The sequence below is a fragment of the Rhizoctonia solani genome, chromosome 10 (assembly GCF_016906535.1).
Source record: "Rhizoctonia solani chromosome 10, complete sequence".
Classification (NCBI taxonomy): domain Eukaryota; kingdom Fungi; phylum Basidiomycota; class Agaricomycetes; order Cantharellales; family Ceratobasidiaceae; genus Rhizoctonia; species Rhizoctonia solani.
The window spans coordinates 1679059-1694718 of record NC_057379.1 but is presented as its reverse complement, the minus strand read 5'-3'; the positions used below and the strand labels follow the sequence as shown (position 1 = coordinate 1694718).

The 15660-nt window shown below is 46.8% G+C and overlaps 4 protein-coding genes across 4 annotated transcripts; 1 reads left to right on the top strand and 3 right to left on the bottom strand.

The window, feature by feature from the left end:
• Window positions 1-212: 212 nt before the first annotated feature.
• On the bottom strand, window positions 213-2859 carry RhiXN_08692 (rhamnogalacturonate lyase; the record flags this gene model as incomplete). The annotated part of the gene is made up of 20 exons (XM_043328508.1): window positions 213-252; window positions 302-380; window positions 432-456; window positions 507-523; window positions 577-663; window positions 725-888; window positions 942-956; window positions 1016-1033; window positions 1091-1244; window positions 1302-1354; window positions 1429-1573; window positions 1630-1755; window positions 1817-1833; window positions 1896-1978; window positions 2033-2073; window positions 2127-2284; window positions 2343-2390; window positions 2442-2527; window positions 2586-2665; window positions 2727-2859. The coding sequence occupies 20 exons, from the start codon at window positions 2857-2859 to the stop codon at window positions 213-215; spliced, it is 1569 nt and encodes a 522-aa protein (XP_043183893.1).
• A 1024-nt stretch (window positions 2860-3883) lies between these two features.
• RhiXN_08691 (rhamnogalacturonate lyase) lies at window positions 3884-6538 on the bottom strand (the record flags this gene model as incomplete). Its single annotated transcript, XM_043328507.1, has 20 exons — window positions 3884-3923; window positions 3974-4052; window positions 4108-4132; window positions 4187-4203; window positions 4258-4344; window positions 4411-4572; window positions 4626-4640; window positions 4688-4725; window positions 4783-4936; window positions 4992-5062; window positions 5115-5259; window positions 5319-5441; window positions 5499-5515; window positions 5576-5658; window positions 5714-5754; window positions 5809-5966; window positions 6027-6074; window positions 6128-6213; window positions 6274-6353; window positions 6406-6538. 20 exons carry the CDS (start codon window positions 6536-6538, stop codon window positions 3884-3886), a joined length of 1602 nt encoding a protein of 533 aa, XP_043183892.1.
• A 1507-nt stretch (window positions 6539-8045) lies between these two features.
• Window positions 8046-9291, bottom strand: RhiXN_08690 (RNase H domain-containing protein; the record flags this gene model as incomplete). Its single annotated transcript, XM_043328506.1, has 2 exons — window positions 8046-8803; window positions 8862-9291. 2 exons carry the CDS (start codon window positions 9289-9291, stop codon window positions 8046-8048), a joined length of 1188 nt encoding a protein of 395 aa, XP_043183891.1.
• Window positions 9292-9652: 361 nt separating this feature from the next.
• Window positions 9653-11929, top strand: RhiXN_08689 (NAD-dependent histone deacetylase SIR2; the record flags this gene model as incomplete). The annotated part of the gene is made up of 8 exons (XM_043328505.1): window positions 9653-9959; window positions 10017-10064; window positions 10124-10131; window positions 10188-10266; window positions 10320-10429; window positions 10483-10719; window positions 10771-10950; window positions 11006-11929. 8 exons carry the CDS (start codon window positions 9653-9655, stop codon window positions 11927-11929), a joined length of 1893 nt encoding a protein of 630 aa, XP_043183890.1.
• Between the last annotated feature and the right edge of the window lie 3731 nt (window positions 11930-15660).

Here is a 15660-nt window from a genome sequence, read left to right as displayed (position 1 = left end):
TTAGGGAATTAAGGTATTTTGAGGTGCATAGGTGAGTAAGAGATCTTGCTCGTAGTCGATGATCATGGTTGCGTTAATACATTTACAGAGTCTATTGTGGTCACGCGATCATGTGATCTCTAGGACCCTTGCCGCTGAGACGCGTGTATGGGAATTGAATTGAACAGGTGCTAATACATCCTAATGACAGAAAATGTGACGTAATGCTACCTTTAATAGAGGCGGATGGCATCGACGACAATGTTGGGCGATCTGAAAAGGTGGTTAGAGAAGAGTACATGATCAACGCCGAGTTACGTACAAGTACGCGTCTCCGGAAGAACCGGAGATTACGGTGATTGTCAGAACATTCCTGCCGGTGGACACAAGTACTCCCGCAGCTAAATGAAACGTTATTAGCAAGCATCCGGGTACAAACTGGTATAACATACGGATGTTGATAGTGTACATGATATTCTAGAGGGCGATGTTAGTGTGCTTGGATGGACCTGGCTTCTTCTACTTACATTTCCACGCCAAGTACCTGAAATTGAATAATGTCAAGCAGGCGAATAAACACTAATGAAAGAAGCTTACCCCGAGTCACACCACGGCTATTAGGCTGGTCAGGCGGGCTGTACGTGGGTCCGGTCCAATTATTGATTGTGACTTGGGGACGACCACCTAGTGTATCATTCAGATTGAGTTTCGATACGTTTATTCCATATAATGTAAAGGTACATACCAGCGAATGCCAGAGTGATACCGATTTGGAGGGTGCGAGCTCCGGTTTGCGAGCTGTCTACTGAAAAGCGGATGACAGCGGGAGCGATAGCCTTGAAGATAGCCATTGGGAAGTAGCCCTCGCCTTGTTGGCCGATGGTAATAGTACGAGGCCATTCGTGCATACTGGTTAACCCATTAGCTTCACCAAACGCGTGTAAATACATTGTTTTGCGTACCGTTTGTCTGAAGGGCTTCAGGATAGTCAATTCCGAGTACGACTTTCAGCTTTACAAAGAAAATCTAGACTTACTGCATGGTCTCAATCATGCTGGAAATTGACATGTTAGATGTTTGATATATGCGCATGTAGTCTGAATACACCAACTCTGCGTTTAAGAAACCACGAGGCGTTCCATCAAATTCCCCAAGTTGCCATATCACAGCCGGGGTTGCCTCTGTGGACTTTATGTTGGCCGTTATTGTTTGACCGGCCCCGATGTTAACCATGGTAGTAGCCACAACAAGCTCGCTCTTGTACACTTTCACCATGAGGTCTAGTTAGGCATCTTCCCCAAAGCGTTTTACTCAAAGCTTACTTGTCATGGTATATGTTCCTGGTTTCATTGCTGGCGAGTAATAGTTGCCAGTGCTGCATCCGCACGGGCCCTATAATCATGTTAGAATGGCGCTGGTTTCACTATATTTACATGTGAACGAGCTTACCAATACTGGGCAGCAGAGTTACTCCAAGCCACAACCACCAAGCTAGCAAAGTTAGAAGGTACACCACTAGCCTTGCCCTTGGCATATCCGCGACCAGATACAGGCACGTAGCCTTTGATTCCGAGGCCGTCCCAGAATGCCAAATCTGCAAGTACGGGATATCTATAGTCTGAAAATGTTACAATATATAAAGTGACTCACTGATATTTGCTGAAGGAGTACTTCCAGTGGTAAACTGAAGTAGGTACGGACCGTGCAAGCCCATACGGTATGCTTCGGTTTGTGTGTGCCCGGAGTTCATGTAATAGTACAGTTCTTGGATGCTTCCTGGGGAGGGTGAATCAGTATGGGTGGCCTAGCTCTGTATGCGCGAAGCCATAGTACTCACCACCTTGGTTATTGATGCTATTAATATGCTGATAATTTAGCGGACTAACCAACAAAAGTGTTGAATAGAATGCACTCACTCTCGGAAGAATGGACCACCCGAGGAAGATTCATAGCCGGTGCCTGGAATAATCATGTAGGCGCCGATCCCTGGTCCAGTGACCTAACCAAGAGGGTCAGCCAAGGCAACGCATACAATACTTGGTAAGCAACGCACCCCATGTACTTGATCATCGATGAACTGTTTCGAAGAATAGACTTGGATGTGTTTCAGCCCTGATTTACCATAAAATGTAAACAATGCGACTTACATTTGGAGCGGGTTTGACCGCTCACTGTGAAAACATCACTTCCTTCAATAGCACCCGAACTTCCAGCAATATTCGCCGCTCCATATCCATTAGGGATACTTGCTCTGTTGAGACGAGCAATGAATCGGAGCTCTCCAACCGAAGGCTCGGCGGTGATACTGATGGATATTAGTACTCTATCTGGTACTAGTAGCACTGGCACTACTATAAACTTACTAGGTAGCCATGTGGATGGCTGGGTTTTTATACTGAGCAACATAGTATCTATATGGCGTATTTAATCAATATGCGTCAAACGATACGATTACGACTTACTGGGTCAGAGTACTGGTGGTGCAAGTAATCTTGATGTAATTGCCAATCTTGGTCCATGAACATGGTGCATTCCCAAGGCCCGATCCCTGATAGGCAGTATTTGTGGTGAGCCATGTTATCGCTCAACTTGACTCCATGACTCACAATATGACTAAACTTAGTTTGATCTTGCGCCTGAATGCCATTGTAGAGCATGGAGGTAATATCTCCACTTTGTTTGTTGACTACATGTACATATGGGTGTAATTGTGAGATATTAGTAATTATAAAAACTAAATCGCCGACCTGTGAATACCAGCCCACCATCGGTATCAACTACAAATGAGTTGCCCGACTCCTTGACACCGAACCCGGCAAATGCAGGCGCAATGAAACTGGCAAGAAGGAGCGACGCAGATAACAGAGTTCGTCTAAACATTGCGGAAACTCCAGGTGATACTCCGGCGGGATCCAATCTTCAGTTGAATACATTTATACCTCATTCTGCGACACGCGTGCCGAGTTGTCTTGTCTTTGAAAAGAGCAAACAATTCTTGGCGCACGTTTATGCCCATGGAATTATGGATATATCAGCATGGAGAAGCATTAGCGAACGAAACGTGACACTTCTGCCGTTCGTTAAGAACGGAATACCATGTGGACAAATCAAACATTTGTTCCCGATTACAGCGCTGAAAACACAGAGCGTATCCGAGGATCTTCCAGTGAGTATTCTCACTTCCGGATAAGGCTAATTGCTTAATTCTCAAGCATAGCAACAGGTTTCATGATTGCCGATGAGCGATTTCCAGTCACCTGATAGACAAATGGGGATGATTTCTGCAGACATTCATTTCTTGAAGTTAGATATTCTCGTCACTCGCTTGGAGGATAGAAGCCACAGAGCATTCATGTGCTAGCTATTTGGGTTAGAGTTACTGGATTGTCTTGGAATGCGATAACTCATGCACTACTTTGGCCGTTTGTATATATGCTTCCCCATCCACACATTCACAATAGCAAAATGATACCGTAAGTGTCATGGATTACACCACCCAAGTCAATGCCAGCAAAGCAGGACTCTCATCTCAGCCAGGGTAAGATTTCACTTTTATTTGATTTAATTTGAGCGATCAATCGAATTAGGGCACTCAGAGGAAACAAACGCGAAAAAATCATTTCTGGCACTAGATTGAAAATGGTAGTCTTGAGCTCACTTGTCCACGGCTAGCATGATGCACATTCCACTAACTCATTATGAAAGTGAAGGCCACCTGGTTCTGTATTGGCCATAAGCGTCACCCCCCCCCATATCCTTTCGAAACCTCGCGTGCACTTGCATAGATAGAAGTCGCAGAACACCCTAGTGCCTGGCCTGAACACTACGTGCGATTTACGGAAATAAAATTTGATTAAGCCGTGCCCTACTACAGTATCATACCAAAAAAAGTGTAGTAAATCTTTTAATAAAGACGGACTGCGTCGATCACAACATTGGGAGATCTAAGAGGTTGGTGAGCACGCAAAATATAAAAATTCAGAACATGACCTACAAGTAAGTATCACCTGAAGAGCCGGATATAACGTTGATTGTCATGACGTTGACCTCGTTGGACTTGAGGACTCCCGCGGCTATGGCAAATGCGTTTATCAGAACAAATTCACAGTTGTAACTATGTCGACTTACGAATCTTTACGGTGTAAAGCGTGTTCTGATGGGTGGAGTGTATTCAGTATGGAATCAAAGGTATTAGCAAATTACGCACGTTTCCACGCCATGTTCCTTGAAGGGCCGCCTTAGATTTATTTCCTCTGTGCAAAATTTAGATAAACTTACCGCGAGTGACGCCACGGCTGTTGGGTTGACTAGGAGCAGGAGGAGCCGGTCCGGTCCAACCGTTGATCGTAACTTGAGGACGACCACCTGCGAAATAAAAAGTATTTTAGTACCGCCAGGACTTTGTAACTTGATTTGAGCAATAGGGCTGACCTGCGAATGCCAGGGTGACCCCAATCTCGAGTGTACGCGCCCCAGTCTGGGAGCTATTCATGGCCCACCGACGGTGGCAGGGCCGATCGCCTTGAAAATGGCCATTGGGAAGTATCCAATACCTTGCTGGCCAACAGTATAGTTCGGAGCCATTCGTGCATGCTATTATTTCATTGAGTTCGATAAACGCGCATATATGCACATAAATTACATACCGTTTGTCCGATGGGCTAAGAGTTGTAGTCAGGATAATTAGTGTAAAGCTCTTTCAGTTTACCAAAATTCGTCAACACGTACTGCATAGTCTCGATCATGCTTGAATACGGAGCTTTATTTCACTAAATCGCAAACAAGAAATAAGGTAATACTTACTCGGCGTTCAAGAAGCCTCGGGGAGTACCATCAAATTCTCCAATCTGCCAAATTGTGCTTGGATTCGCTTCGGTAGACTGAATATTGGCTGTCGAAGTTTGGCCCGCAGAGATGGTCACAGTAGATTTAGCAACCGCAAGCTCGCTCTTGTACACTTTCATCGTCCAGAATTAGTCGCTTTGCTCAAATGATTGGCGAGAGTCGCTTACTTGTCATGGTGTAGGTTCCAGGCTTCATAGCAGGGGAAAAGTAGTTTCCGGTGCTTGCCTCTGCTCGCGCCCTACAAAATGGTGAGAAATCATCATGGAAAATAACTGTCGAACGAGTCATACCAGTATTGAGCAGCCGAGTTGGACCATCCAACCACAACTAACCCCGCATAGTTGGAAGGCACACCACTCGCCTTGCCCTTGACGAACCCACGCCCGGAGCGAGGCACGTAACCTTTGATCCCAAGTCCATCCCAGAATGCCAGGTCTGCGAGTACGATAGTGTTATTTCGCTGAAATTCAGCAACGCGCGTCGGGATGACTCACTAATGTCCGCGGAAGGAACGCTTCCGGTGGTAAATTGGAGAGGTATGGCCCGTGCAAGCCCATACGGTAGTCCTCCGTCTGCGTGTGTCCCGAATTCATGTATATAAACCTCTTGTTGGCCACCTGGACAAGAAACTTGTGTTAGATTACGTAGGCATAGGGTTGATGCTGGTGGCTTACCGTTCTGATTATTGATACTGGGAAACGTTAAAATGATGTCGGTTGACCGTTGCACAATCATATTCAACATTACTTACTCGCGGAAGAAAGGTCCACCTGAAGCAGACTCGTAGCCAGTACCGGGAATAATCATGTATGCGCCAATTCCAGATCCAGTAGCCTAGCGCAATACAAAATCAGAACATACATGTTTTCTGACTTATGAAACAACTCACCCCATGGACTTGGTCATCAATAAATTGCTTCGAGGAGTAGACTGCGCATAACAATTTCAACCCCCGTTTCAAGAGCGAACAAACGCTATACTCACACTTGGAGCGAGTCTGACCACTGACGACGAAAACATCGCTTCCCTCTACGGTGCTCGAAGATCCAGCGACTTTAGAGGCACCATGGCCATTAGGAATAGTGTTGGCATTAAGACGAGCGATAAAGCGAAGTTCTCCGACCGATGGTTCGGCGGTAATGCTGAAGGAATATTATCAGCTTGTTTGATTCTTGGAAGCAGGCGACACGAAAAAGACTCACTAGGTGGCCATGTGAATGCCAGGATTCTTGTATTGGGCGACGTAGTATCTGGGTACACTCGTTCAACCAAATATTTGTTGGGTATGGAAGCTGAGACGTACTGGGTCAATGTGCTGGTCGTGCAAGTAATCTTGATGTAGTTCCCGATCTTGGTCCACGAGCATGGTGCATTGCCCAGACCGGAACTCTACCATGCGGGTACGCTTAATGAGCATAGGTTTTGCTATACATTATTCGCCAAACTCACAATGTGACTGCGCTTAGTCTGGTCTTGGGCCTGAATGCCATTGTAAAGCATAGAAGTAATGTCACCATTTCGCTTATCAACTAATAATACAAGCGTAAGCAAATAAACAGAAAAGGAAGAATAACTACGAACCTGTAAAGACCAGTCCGCCATCGGTATCGACTACAAATGAGTTCCCAGATTCCTTGACACCGAACCCGGCAAACGCAGGCGCGATGAAACTGGTAAGAAGGAGTGAGGCTGATAACAATGTGCGACGCAACATTGCAAGTAAGAACAAAAGAGAGAGACTTGGGTGAGAATGGTTATCCAGTTTTGCAATGAGAAAAAATCAGACTTTATACCGTTCCCTCTCTCCTTGGACACCGTATCACCATGCCGGCGCGCCATCAAATTCTTCTGTCTCATAGGAAGTAGGAAATGAAGCCTGCTTGTTTACTTGGCAAACATATTCCAGTGCGTGGACTATGATGCTGTAAGTGAATATTTGCGAACCAGAGTGCAAAACACGACTAATCTACCGTTGGTAGGAATACCAGTCGCATGTGCGCCTTATGGAGATCCGGAACAAGCGCGCTGTTAGACAGCAAGGGCGTTACTACGCAATGATCTCAGTTAAGGAACCCAGAAGCCTACATTAGCCCGCGATTACTCGGCCGGAGAATTAAACATGCAGTGCCGAAAGGATTGTCAGGGACGAGCTGGTTTCCTAGACGAAGTTAATCAGTCTGGTCTGTCTCGGGACTTGGCGATGCCATCAACAAAAGGGTTGCTAATTGATGCAACCTGAAGTAAAAACGAAAGCTCACCCATTTATCGATATATTCGACTCTCACCTCGTTCGAGTCAAGTTAATACCTAATCTAACATGACGAATAGGTTCGCGAGGATTCCCCGTGGACCCTACTTCTTTTGTCCTATGGCGAACGTAATGCCCATCCGGGGAAGAGCCAGCTGGCAAAAATGAGTGCCCATAAGGTTTTGTAATATCAAAGACGCAGGTGCGCATGACAAGGTGTGAAGCTGTTGAGGTTGGTGCGGTGCGGTGCTCGGCATCTACACGTTACGGACCCAGCCGGCCCGATTGGACTAGCCGGTGTCAAGAGGGGGAAGAAGCGTTCTTTGCTTGTTGCGACGTAAATCCACGTTCCTGCTGATAATTAGGCATTGGATAAACAGATCTGTAAAAACGAGATAGAGAATTCACAATAATGGGTGCAGCTGCGAATTCAGCAGTCAATTCCGAGACTCGTCGTGGCGTTATGGGAACACAATGTGCTCCTCGTTAATAAGAGTCCAAGACCGACCACTAGACAAGGATTACGTTTTTTGTACTTAATCCCAAGGAACCCAGCCGGAGAACCAGAGGTTTTCTGCAGAAGTATATATCATCAGAAAGGTGGTGATTTATGAGCTGATGGCTTGGGTTTAATGCCTATGGAAACAAAGTCAAAGAACGGATTTAACTGGCCTGAGGTCCCGTGACCATCACTTTTTTTTTTTTTAATACATGTCCATATATAAACAATACGGGAGCTACATGCGAACTAGGCAAACCGCTCACAAAACCGGAACCGAACCGTGGAAGCTACAACACCAGGCAAAGAGAGAGACAGAGAGAAGGGAACAAAAAAAAGACGCGACAAGCAAGAACGTAGCACGGTCAGAAGAAAAGAAAGGTCGCTTGGCGACGTACATGTGGCTTAAGGCCTAACTCGGGGTAGAGGCCGTAAGGGCGGGAATGAAAGGGCGGCCTTAAGGGCGTAAGTAAATTACATGGAATGAGCGGCTGCCTGCGGGCCTCCTCGTCTTCGGCCTATGCCCGTCTTGGCTATGAACTTTGCGACTGCTTCAAGACCTGCAAGGGAACCAAACAGTGTGGGATCACTAATGTTGGTGGAAAACTCACTGAGTATCCCCCTGTGTCCCGCCGTAGCGGGACAGGAGGTGGTTAAATGAAAAATTGTCTCATCCGACTCCCCGCAGGCGCATCTGGGATCTACATTGTGGTGGAATTGTGCATGGTACTTGCCGTAATGGCCGTGTCCGGTGAGGTATTGTACGAGGCGGCACTCAATGTCCCTGCCCAGCTTGCTTGAGTTGAATATGGGGTGCAGTTTGAGTGCGGGTGGGCGGGGTATGTAATATTTCGAGTTAATGCGTGATTCTGAGTGCTCGTACCATGCTTTCTTCCATGTACGTATGGTTTTGCGGGTTGCCTGTTCTTTTGCCCATGTGATGGTGCGATTGAATATGGGGGTCGGGGCCACTCTAGCTCCTTCGTTAGCCAAGCGGTCCGCTGTTTCGTTGCCTTCGACTCCGTTGTGCCCGGGCGTCCAGGTGATGTGAATGGATTGTTCTGGGTGTTCCGCCACGAATGCCTTGGTGGCGGTGACGAATGCTCTAGATGCAAATTGGCACGGATGTCGTGAGAGGTCGGCGATTGATTTAACGGCGGACTGGTTGTCGCAATATATACGTATTTTGCAATAACCTTGGCTTTCGGCTATTTGTTTAGCTTTCATGAACGCTAATAATATTCCCAGCATTTCTGCATCATAAATGTTGGCTCGCGGTCCAATTCCCACCAACGACAATGACAGAGTCCTTTTCCAGCACGTATAACGTAGCCGACGCCAACTTTCTGAATGCCATTGGACACTGCCGCGTGCCCATCTGAGTAGCCAAGAACGCTGGCATGACATTCTTCAAGTACGCTAATTTCGGATAGGACTCTGTCACGGTATTTGTCGCGCTTGAGGCCGTCAGTGGTGTCTTTGATTTTGATTTGATCAGGGAATGGAATGGATGGGTTGGATGGGTGGTTAATGTGGGCAAGACAAATTCAATGTGTGGGTGACTGTGAGATGCAATGAAGTGGATGGGGGACTGTAAGCTCTTGGTCTTGTTATTCCTGTTGCTGTTAAGGGTGGGTGTATGCGTGTCCCATGATGCAGGGAGACGTTTAGCAACTTCAGATGACTTGGGGATGGTTCTGAGCTTAGCTGAGTAGTTCATGATGAGCTTGTGGCACGTGATGTGCAGGGGTGGGATGGATGCTAGGTGTTCAAGACAGGGGATAGGAGTAGTTTTGAAGGCTCCAAGAAGCCATCTCAATCCCGTGACCATCACTTTTAACCTTTGGGAACATCCACACGTTCTTCTATGCAGGTCAAAGTCTAATTTGACTGGGTGAACAGATGCGATAATATTCAAAAGTTGCTGGCCATTCTTCTACCTAAGGCCGCACAGCCCCACAGATGACCTTCCAAAAGCGGGTCAAATTAAACCAAATGAAGATCCCAGGGTTCAGGTCTTGGAGTAGACTAAGCGCCATGATATCTCATCCGAAGTGACCACCACATCGTCATACCACAACATGTCGGATTCAAATCTTCTGGCCCGACTGGCAGAAATACTAAGGCGGCAGCAACAGCAGCCAAGAGATGGGTCCATAGATGGCGACGAAGATGAGGATGATACGCGACATACGATGACAGCGGAAGAACTTGAAGAGGCTCAGCGTCTCTTGTGGCAGTATATCGCGGATCCCCACGGAAGCGACGGGACAGTACCCCGAGAGGATCCAAAGGTGCTGGAGACGCGTGACTTGGCGGGCATTGCAAACTATCTCAAATCTGGGACGGGCTATGGGTCAGGAAAGAAGAAGGTAGTATTGATGGTTGGTGCAGGCAAGTACATTGTTTTAACACGAGGATAGCATTTCTGACTAGTATGAATAGGTATAAGCACCTCGGCTGGGATTCCTGACTTTAGATCCCCCAAAACTGGTTCGTGGCTATCCAACTCCCGGTGAACAAACAGAGTCTGACGCCACATTGGTACACAGGTCTATATGTATGTTGATACCTCGAATTAGCATGGATAAGAGCTAATTTATCTAGTTATTCTAGGCTAACCTCGCTCGTCTAAATTTACCCTATCCCGAGGCTGTCTTTGATATTCATTTCTTCGAACAAAACCCTCTCCCATGTGAGTTCCATTCCTCCACCACTAGATCATGTACTAACCTTCTTTGCGCCTAGTTTATACATTGGCCCACGAGTTGTATCCGGGCAAATTCCGTCCTACTGTAACCCACTCGTTCATCAAACTACTATCTGACAAGGGAATGCTACAGATGTGTTTCACCCAGGTACGATTATTCGTCCGTGACCCACAAGCCTCGATTCCAAGTCCCTTTTGTAGAACATTGATACACTCGAACGTCTCGCCGGAGTCCCAGCTTCCCAACTGGTAGAAGCCCACGGCTCGTTTGCGGAGAACCACTGTATTAGCTGCGGAGCCGAGTTCCCAGCAGACGAAATGCGAGAACTTGTCATGGCCAAGAATCCGGATGTTCCTGGGGGAGTCAATGTACCAAGGTGTAAAAAGCCTAATTGTGGGGGGTTGGTTAAACCTGACATTGTGTTCTTTGGGGAATCGGTAAGCGCTACTATTATTTTGGGAATTTGGCATACCTTGACTTGGTGCTAGCTTCCAGAACGGTTCCACGAATCACTGAGCCTTTTACCGTTTGCCGATCTGGCGCTGGTGATTGGTACCAGTCTAACTGTGCATCCGTTTGCCCGTCTTCCTCAGATGGTGAGCGACCGGTGCCCAAGGGCGCTATTGAATATGGAGACGGCGGGACAATTTAACAGGGCAGATGACGTGGTGAGTCTTGATCAAACTCATTGTCCGCGGCCCTAAAGGATAAATGTATAACTAGATTCATTTGGCACCTTGCGACGATGCCGTCCGCGAGCTTTGCGATCTTCTCGGCTGGAGGGACGAACTGGAAAAACTATGGGCAGAAACAGAGAACATAGTTGCCGGTCCATCGACTTCGACTCAACCGGGACCAGACAAGACCGAAGACGACCTTGCTGTATTGATGGACAAGGCGCTCAACTTGAACGCAGCCGAGAAGAACGCCGAGGATGTAGCGGAGAAAACAGCTGCTACGACCGAGTCTGCTCGACCTGGTCCAAATGCGCAAAAGGCAACGGCGAGCATTCGGGTGTCTCTTGCTTGGTTGCCCGAGCCGGCGCCTGTACCAGATGAAGAGAGCGTACTAGTTTTAACTGCTCCGACCGGTCAATACGTGGACATCCGTATTAAACTTGCTCGTACCGACTCTTCAACCGCTACTTCCCAACTCTCCGAAACGCCCATCAACGATCCCTCCAATGTCCCCTCCGATTCGAATCTCTCTTGGGGATTCGCAGGAATAGCCAGTCGAACGTCAGATGGGAAAGGAGGTCGCTGGTCCCGCGTCGTTGATTCTCGAACAGCCGATCCAGCCGGAGAAACAGACGAAGGCCAAGAAGAAACTCTTCCGAACGGGGATACCAAAGAGTCCGGCACGATGGACGGGAAAGCCTACATCGAAGTATGGAGGAGTTTGGATGTCGGAAGTTCGCCCGAAGTCTGGGTCTCGGAGAAAAAGGACGTAGGGATGGTGGTGAGAGTGGGCGAGTGGGCGCAAGGCGTGGTTAGGAACGGGGATCAAGTTAGCGTGTTTCGTGCTCGGTTCAAGGACGATAGTTGGGTCGATGTGTATCGAGTGGGTTCGGTCGAAGTGTTCCCTGCGATTGGTGGATCGTTGGAAGGGTGGGATGTCCTTGGTGATCTTGCCGAAACGAAGCTTTGAATAGAGTAGTGACTGAATAAACAAACGACTGTATGCGCTGTTTTGCTTTTCTGTCTTGGAGTCGCACATGAAATGTAATAAAAATAGATGACGAAGAGTTGTATTGCCTGGGTCAGTAAGGTCTCTCCTAGGTCATAATCACGCCCCGTGTCACGCTAAAAATTCCGGAAATGTATACTTTTTTTTTCTTGTTTATTTTTTCGAGGACCCGGTGCAAAGTCCAGCAGCGATACCCACGGGTCTGGCAAGTGTTCGACAAAGGATGGTTAGATCACCTACATAGAAGGAACAGTTGAGAAGTAGCATACCCCGATACAAGAACATAAGAAAGGGAGCTTACGAATACCAGCGTATATAGCATTACATGGCCTCCTGCCACCACTTATCTTAAGCTCATGACCGCATACAGTTGCTTCTGACCTGGTACCTAGTGAATGATGAGCTCATTGCATGTCTGAAAATGCGTAGGCCAGGGTAACTGAGTGCCGAAAACAACAAATGGTTTTTCAGACGCACTCGATCTTGTTATTTACTAATCAACGCACCCTGACTATGCTACAGAGACCCATGACAAGGATAATAATCCAATCTATCCAAACACAGTTTGTAACAAGCTCTGCGTTAATTCTAAGTGCAACTTACATTTTCGAGAATATTTTTTTTGCCTACGGAGACCAGCCGGGTGACAGATTCTAGTACATACATATTACTCAGAATGTATACGAGGTTTCAAATGTCGTGATTAGTTTGTGTACACTCTAGTTGATGACACTATACGCTACAGCGGGCGAAGATGCTAAAAACAACCATAAGATGTCAACACAAATATATCAATCTTCCGATGGCCAAGCAAGGTCTTTGTCGCCAGAGGCGGCGCTCGAGTGTTTGAAACGCGCCGAAATTCTGTTTCTTGTATTATCCCCGAAAAAGATAATTGCCATCCAGGAACACACTCTAATTTCGATCACAAGAGGCGGACTCTGTTTGCTCATGTGGACGTGTTGCTCTCTAGGTTTGAAATAAAGTTGGATCGCCGGAAGCTCTCCTTGGTTGATCTCGTCCCGACCGGCACTATTCAACCTCCCCCCTCGCGCCTCAACATGCCTGTGCAGACAAGATCTCGGTGTGTTCTCTCAGAGACTGAGATGTAAATCTGTCCGCTTACATGCGATATTTGACCGAGGGCGGAGGTCGCAATCACGTGAGTTGGCCAGCATCATTCCATACTGCAATCTCGGAATGGTGTACTGAGCGTGAGGACTCAGACTGTACTCGCGTTTTTCAGCACCCACTCACCATCCCTTTATGTTCTGCCACATATCTCACGTTGTTTCTTCACGTTTTATTTGTTTGTTTATTACTCATATTATTACACGTCTATTCATAACATACTCATCCTTGCGCGGCTCTCTGCCACCCCAATCCTTCGATCTGGACGGTCGCAGTCTTGGGTGGCCTCGGGCTTCCCCTCTTGTACCGCTTACAGAACCCAGACATCGCCCATAGCGACCAAATCATAGGTTAAGTTAGGATTCTGTCGACTAACTAGACTGATTGATACCCGCGCATTGTCGTGTATATGCGCTAGCAACTAGCTATATGCCATCCTATGATACTTGAATAATCTCACAAGTCTCCGGTGATTGAAACTTGTGTAGTATACAGAAGTGTATAAGTAGGAAGGCATATAGTTGAGATCAAAATAGTATCTACACCTCAATCCTTATTCCTTATTATGATAATCGGATCTCTAGGACTGTCTGGGGGCGTTGTGCCGATCACGGTCATAAATACAACAAAAATCCCTCTCTAGGGTCAGCTCCATCCCTTTTACGTACAAAGGCCGGATAACCCTGTAAATGCTCTGGCGCAGTTCTGGTGCCCAGCATGCGCATCAGAGCTGCGTGATACTTATCTTTCCCACGCCAAAGATCTTGATTTGCTGTGTTGTGATTCAGTGTCCACAGTATCGCTCAATCACCTCTTCTTGTCCATTCGTCTTTTTTGGCCTAGTGAATGTAAAGCACAGGGCATGCAATAGCAACCCCTTACTCAGCACCGAGTTCTGGGGTCAAGGAGCCGAATAGAGAAGAAAGAGCTCTACTAGCCGCTCCCAATTTGGTGCCTCAACTAGCGGCAACCCGTTGTCCATATGACTGGGATATACTGTACCGTTATCAGATACTAGGGTTCTAAGGGGGTGACTGGAGCTGGGGCTGGGGCTGTGGGTTCTGTTATTAGCTGAAACTTAGTCATTACTCCGAGTAAGGAACGGTGTGCTTGCCGTATTGCGCTAATGCTACCTGGTGATCCCATGTGAAGAGCTGTCTACAGCAGTCTTATTTAGCGAGACGTGAGATTTGTATCGGGTAGATGTCTAACCTTCAACTTCGCGCTCTCTCAAGTCATTCAAGCAGAGCCAATTCGGTGAATATGCTAAGACTTGAATTTCTCCAATATTACAACAGGAGTGCATGTGGCCGAGAGAAAAACCTCGATAAGCGAGCACCAAGTAGAGTACATACTATATGCATGTTTCGTACATGGCCAGGCACTGCACATGGAGTTGTTTCCCAAACAATGTTACATATTATTTCACAAGTTCTATTCAATTTTCAGTTCTGACGCCGGTAGCGCTTTGAAAAACTGCAGCTACATCTAGAGTCACGGCGAAGTGGGCTAATGACAGGTAGAGAAGCTCTAAGGTTCCCGTGAGCATCAATTTAATAGAGAGCTTGCGAAATAGTTATCTTCGTATGTTAGCTCTATTTATCTAATACTACACAGTAAACTTGATTAGAGCGGGGCATCACCAAACTGACATAGGAAAAGGACCCTTTCACAAATTCTCTAATCATGTGGTACGTTTCCAACCATACTGGATATTCAATGGGCCTTTGTTCTCTACCCCTATTTAATAGCTTCTACACCATATCACCGTGGTGTAACCAGATACTGAAAATTAGAATGTTGGTCAAAAAAATGCCTTTTTTGTGTATGATATGGTCCGAAAGCAATAGTTTTAGCATATCTTCCTTACCATGAATCAGGCTGAGCGAGGTTTGACGCCTAAATTCCGTTTACATTAATATTCATCTGTATTTCAGCCCGATCCCTGCTGAAATACGCATACTTTTTTCAGTATGTTAGACTTGCACAGTGGTCAATCGACCGAGCATATCTCAATAAAGCGATATAGCTCCTTAGCCGTTTAGTCGCGGTAGACCTTGGCGGACGGAATGACGTAGATACTTATGGGGTGATAGTTAAATGAGTAGTGCCTACTCAGTGAAAATCAGTATTTCATAAATTGAATTTTATTCCATGCCACATTGATAGCTTTCGGTACTGAGTTAAGCTAGGTTTAGTAAGTTAAAATGAAATCCCTCAGCCTGTCACAACTGACTTCTGGCCTAGCCCATAGCTTACCGCTATACACGTCTGTCCGCCCAGCCGGGTCATTGCTTGGGTCAGACGTCAGCTGGCAAATAGCTCCGTTAAGCGTCAGCACATGCAGGGGAGTCAGCTGAGGCTCCCATTTAGTTTCGGATGACGCCAGACTTGTATTATCCGACAGATTACTTTATATGGAGATCACCAATCAAGGACAGACGGACGATCTTACCCCAGATTTAGATATAGACTACCGGGTTGAAGGAAGCGAGTAGCGCATTATCAGGTTTTCTTCCTCTATCTTGAAAATGGTTTGCCTCGAGGATACTCGAGGCGGA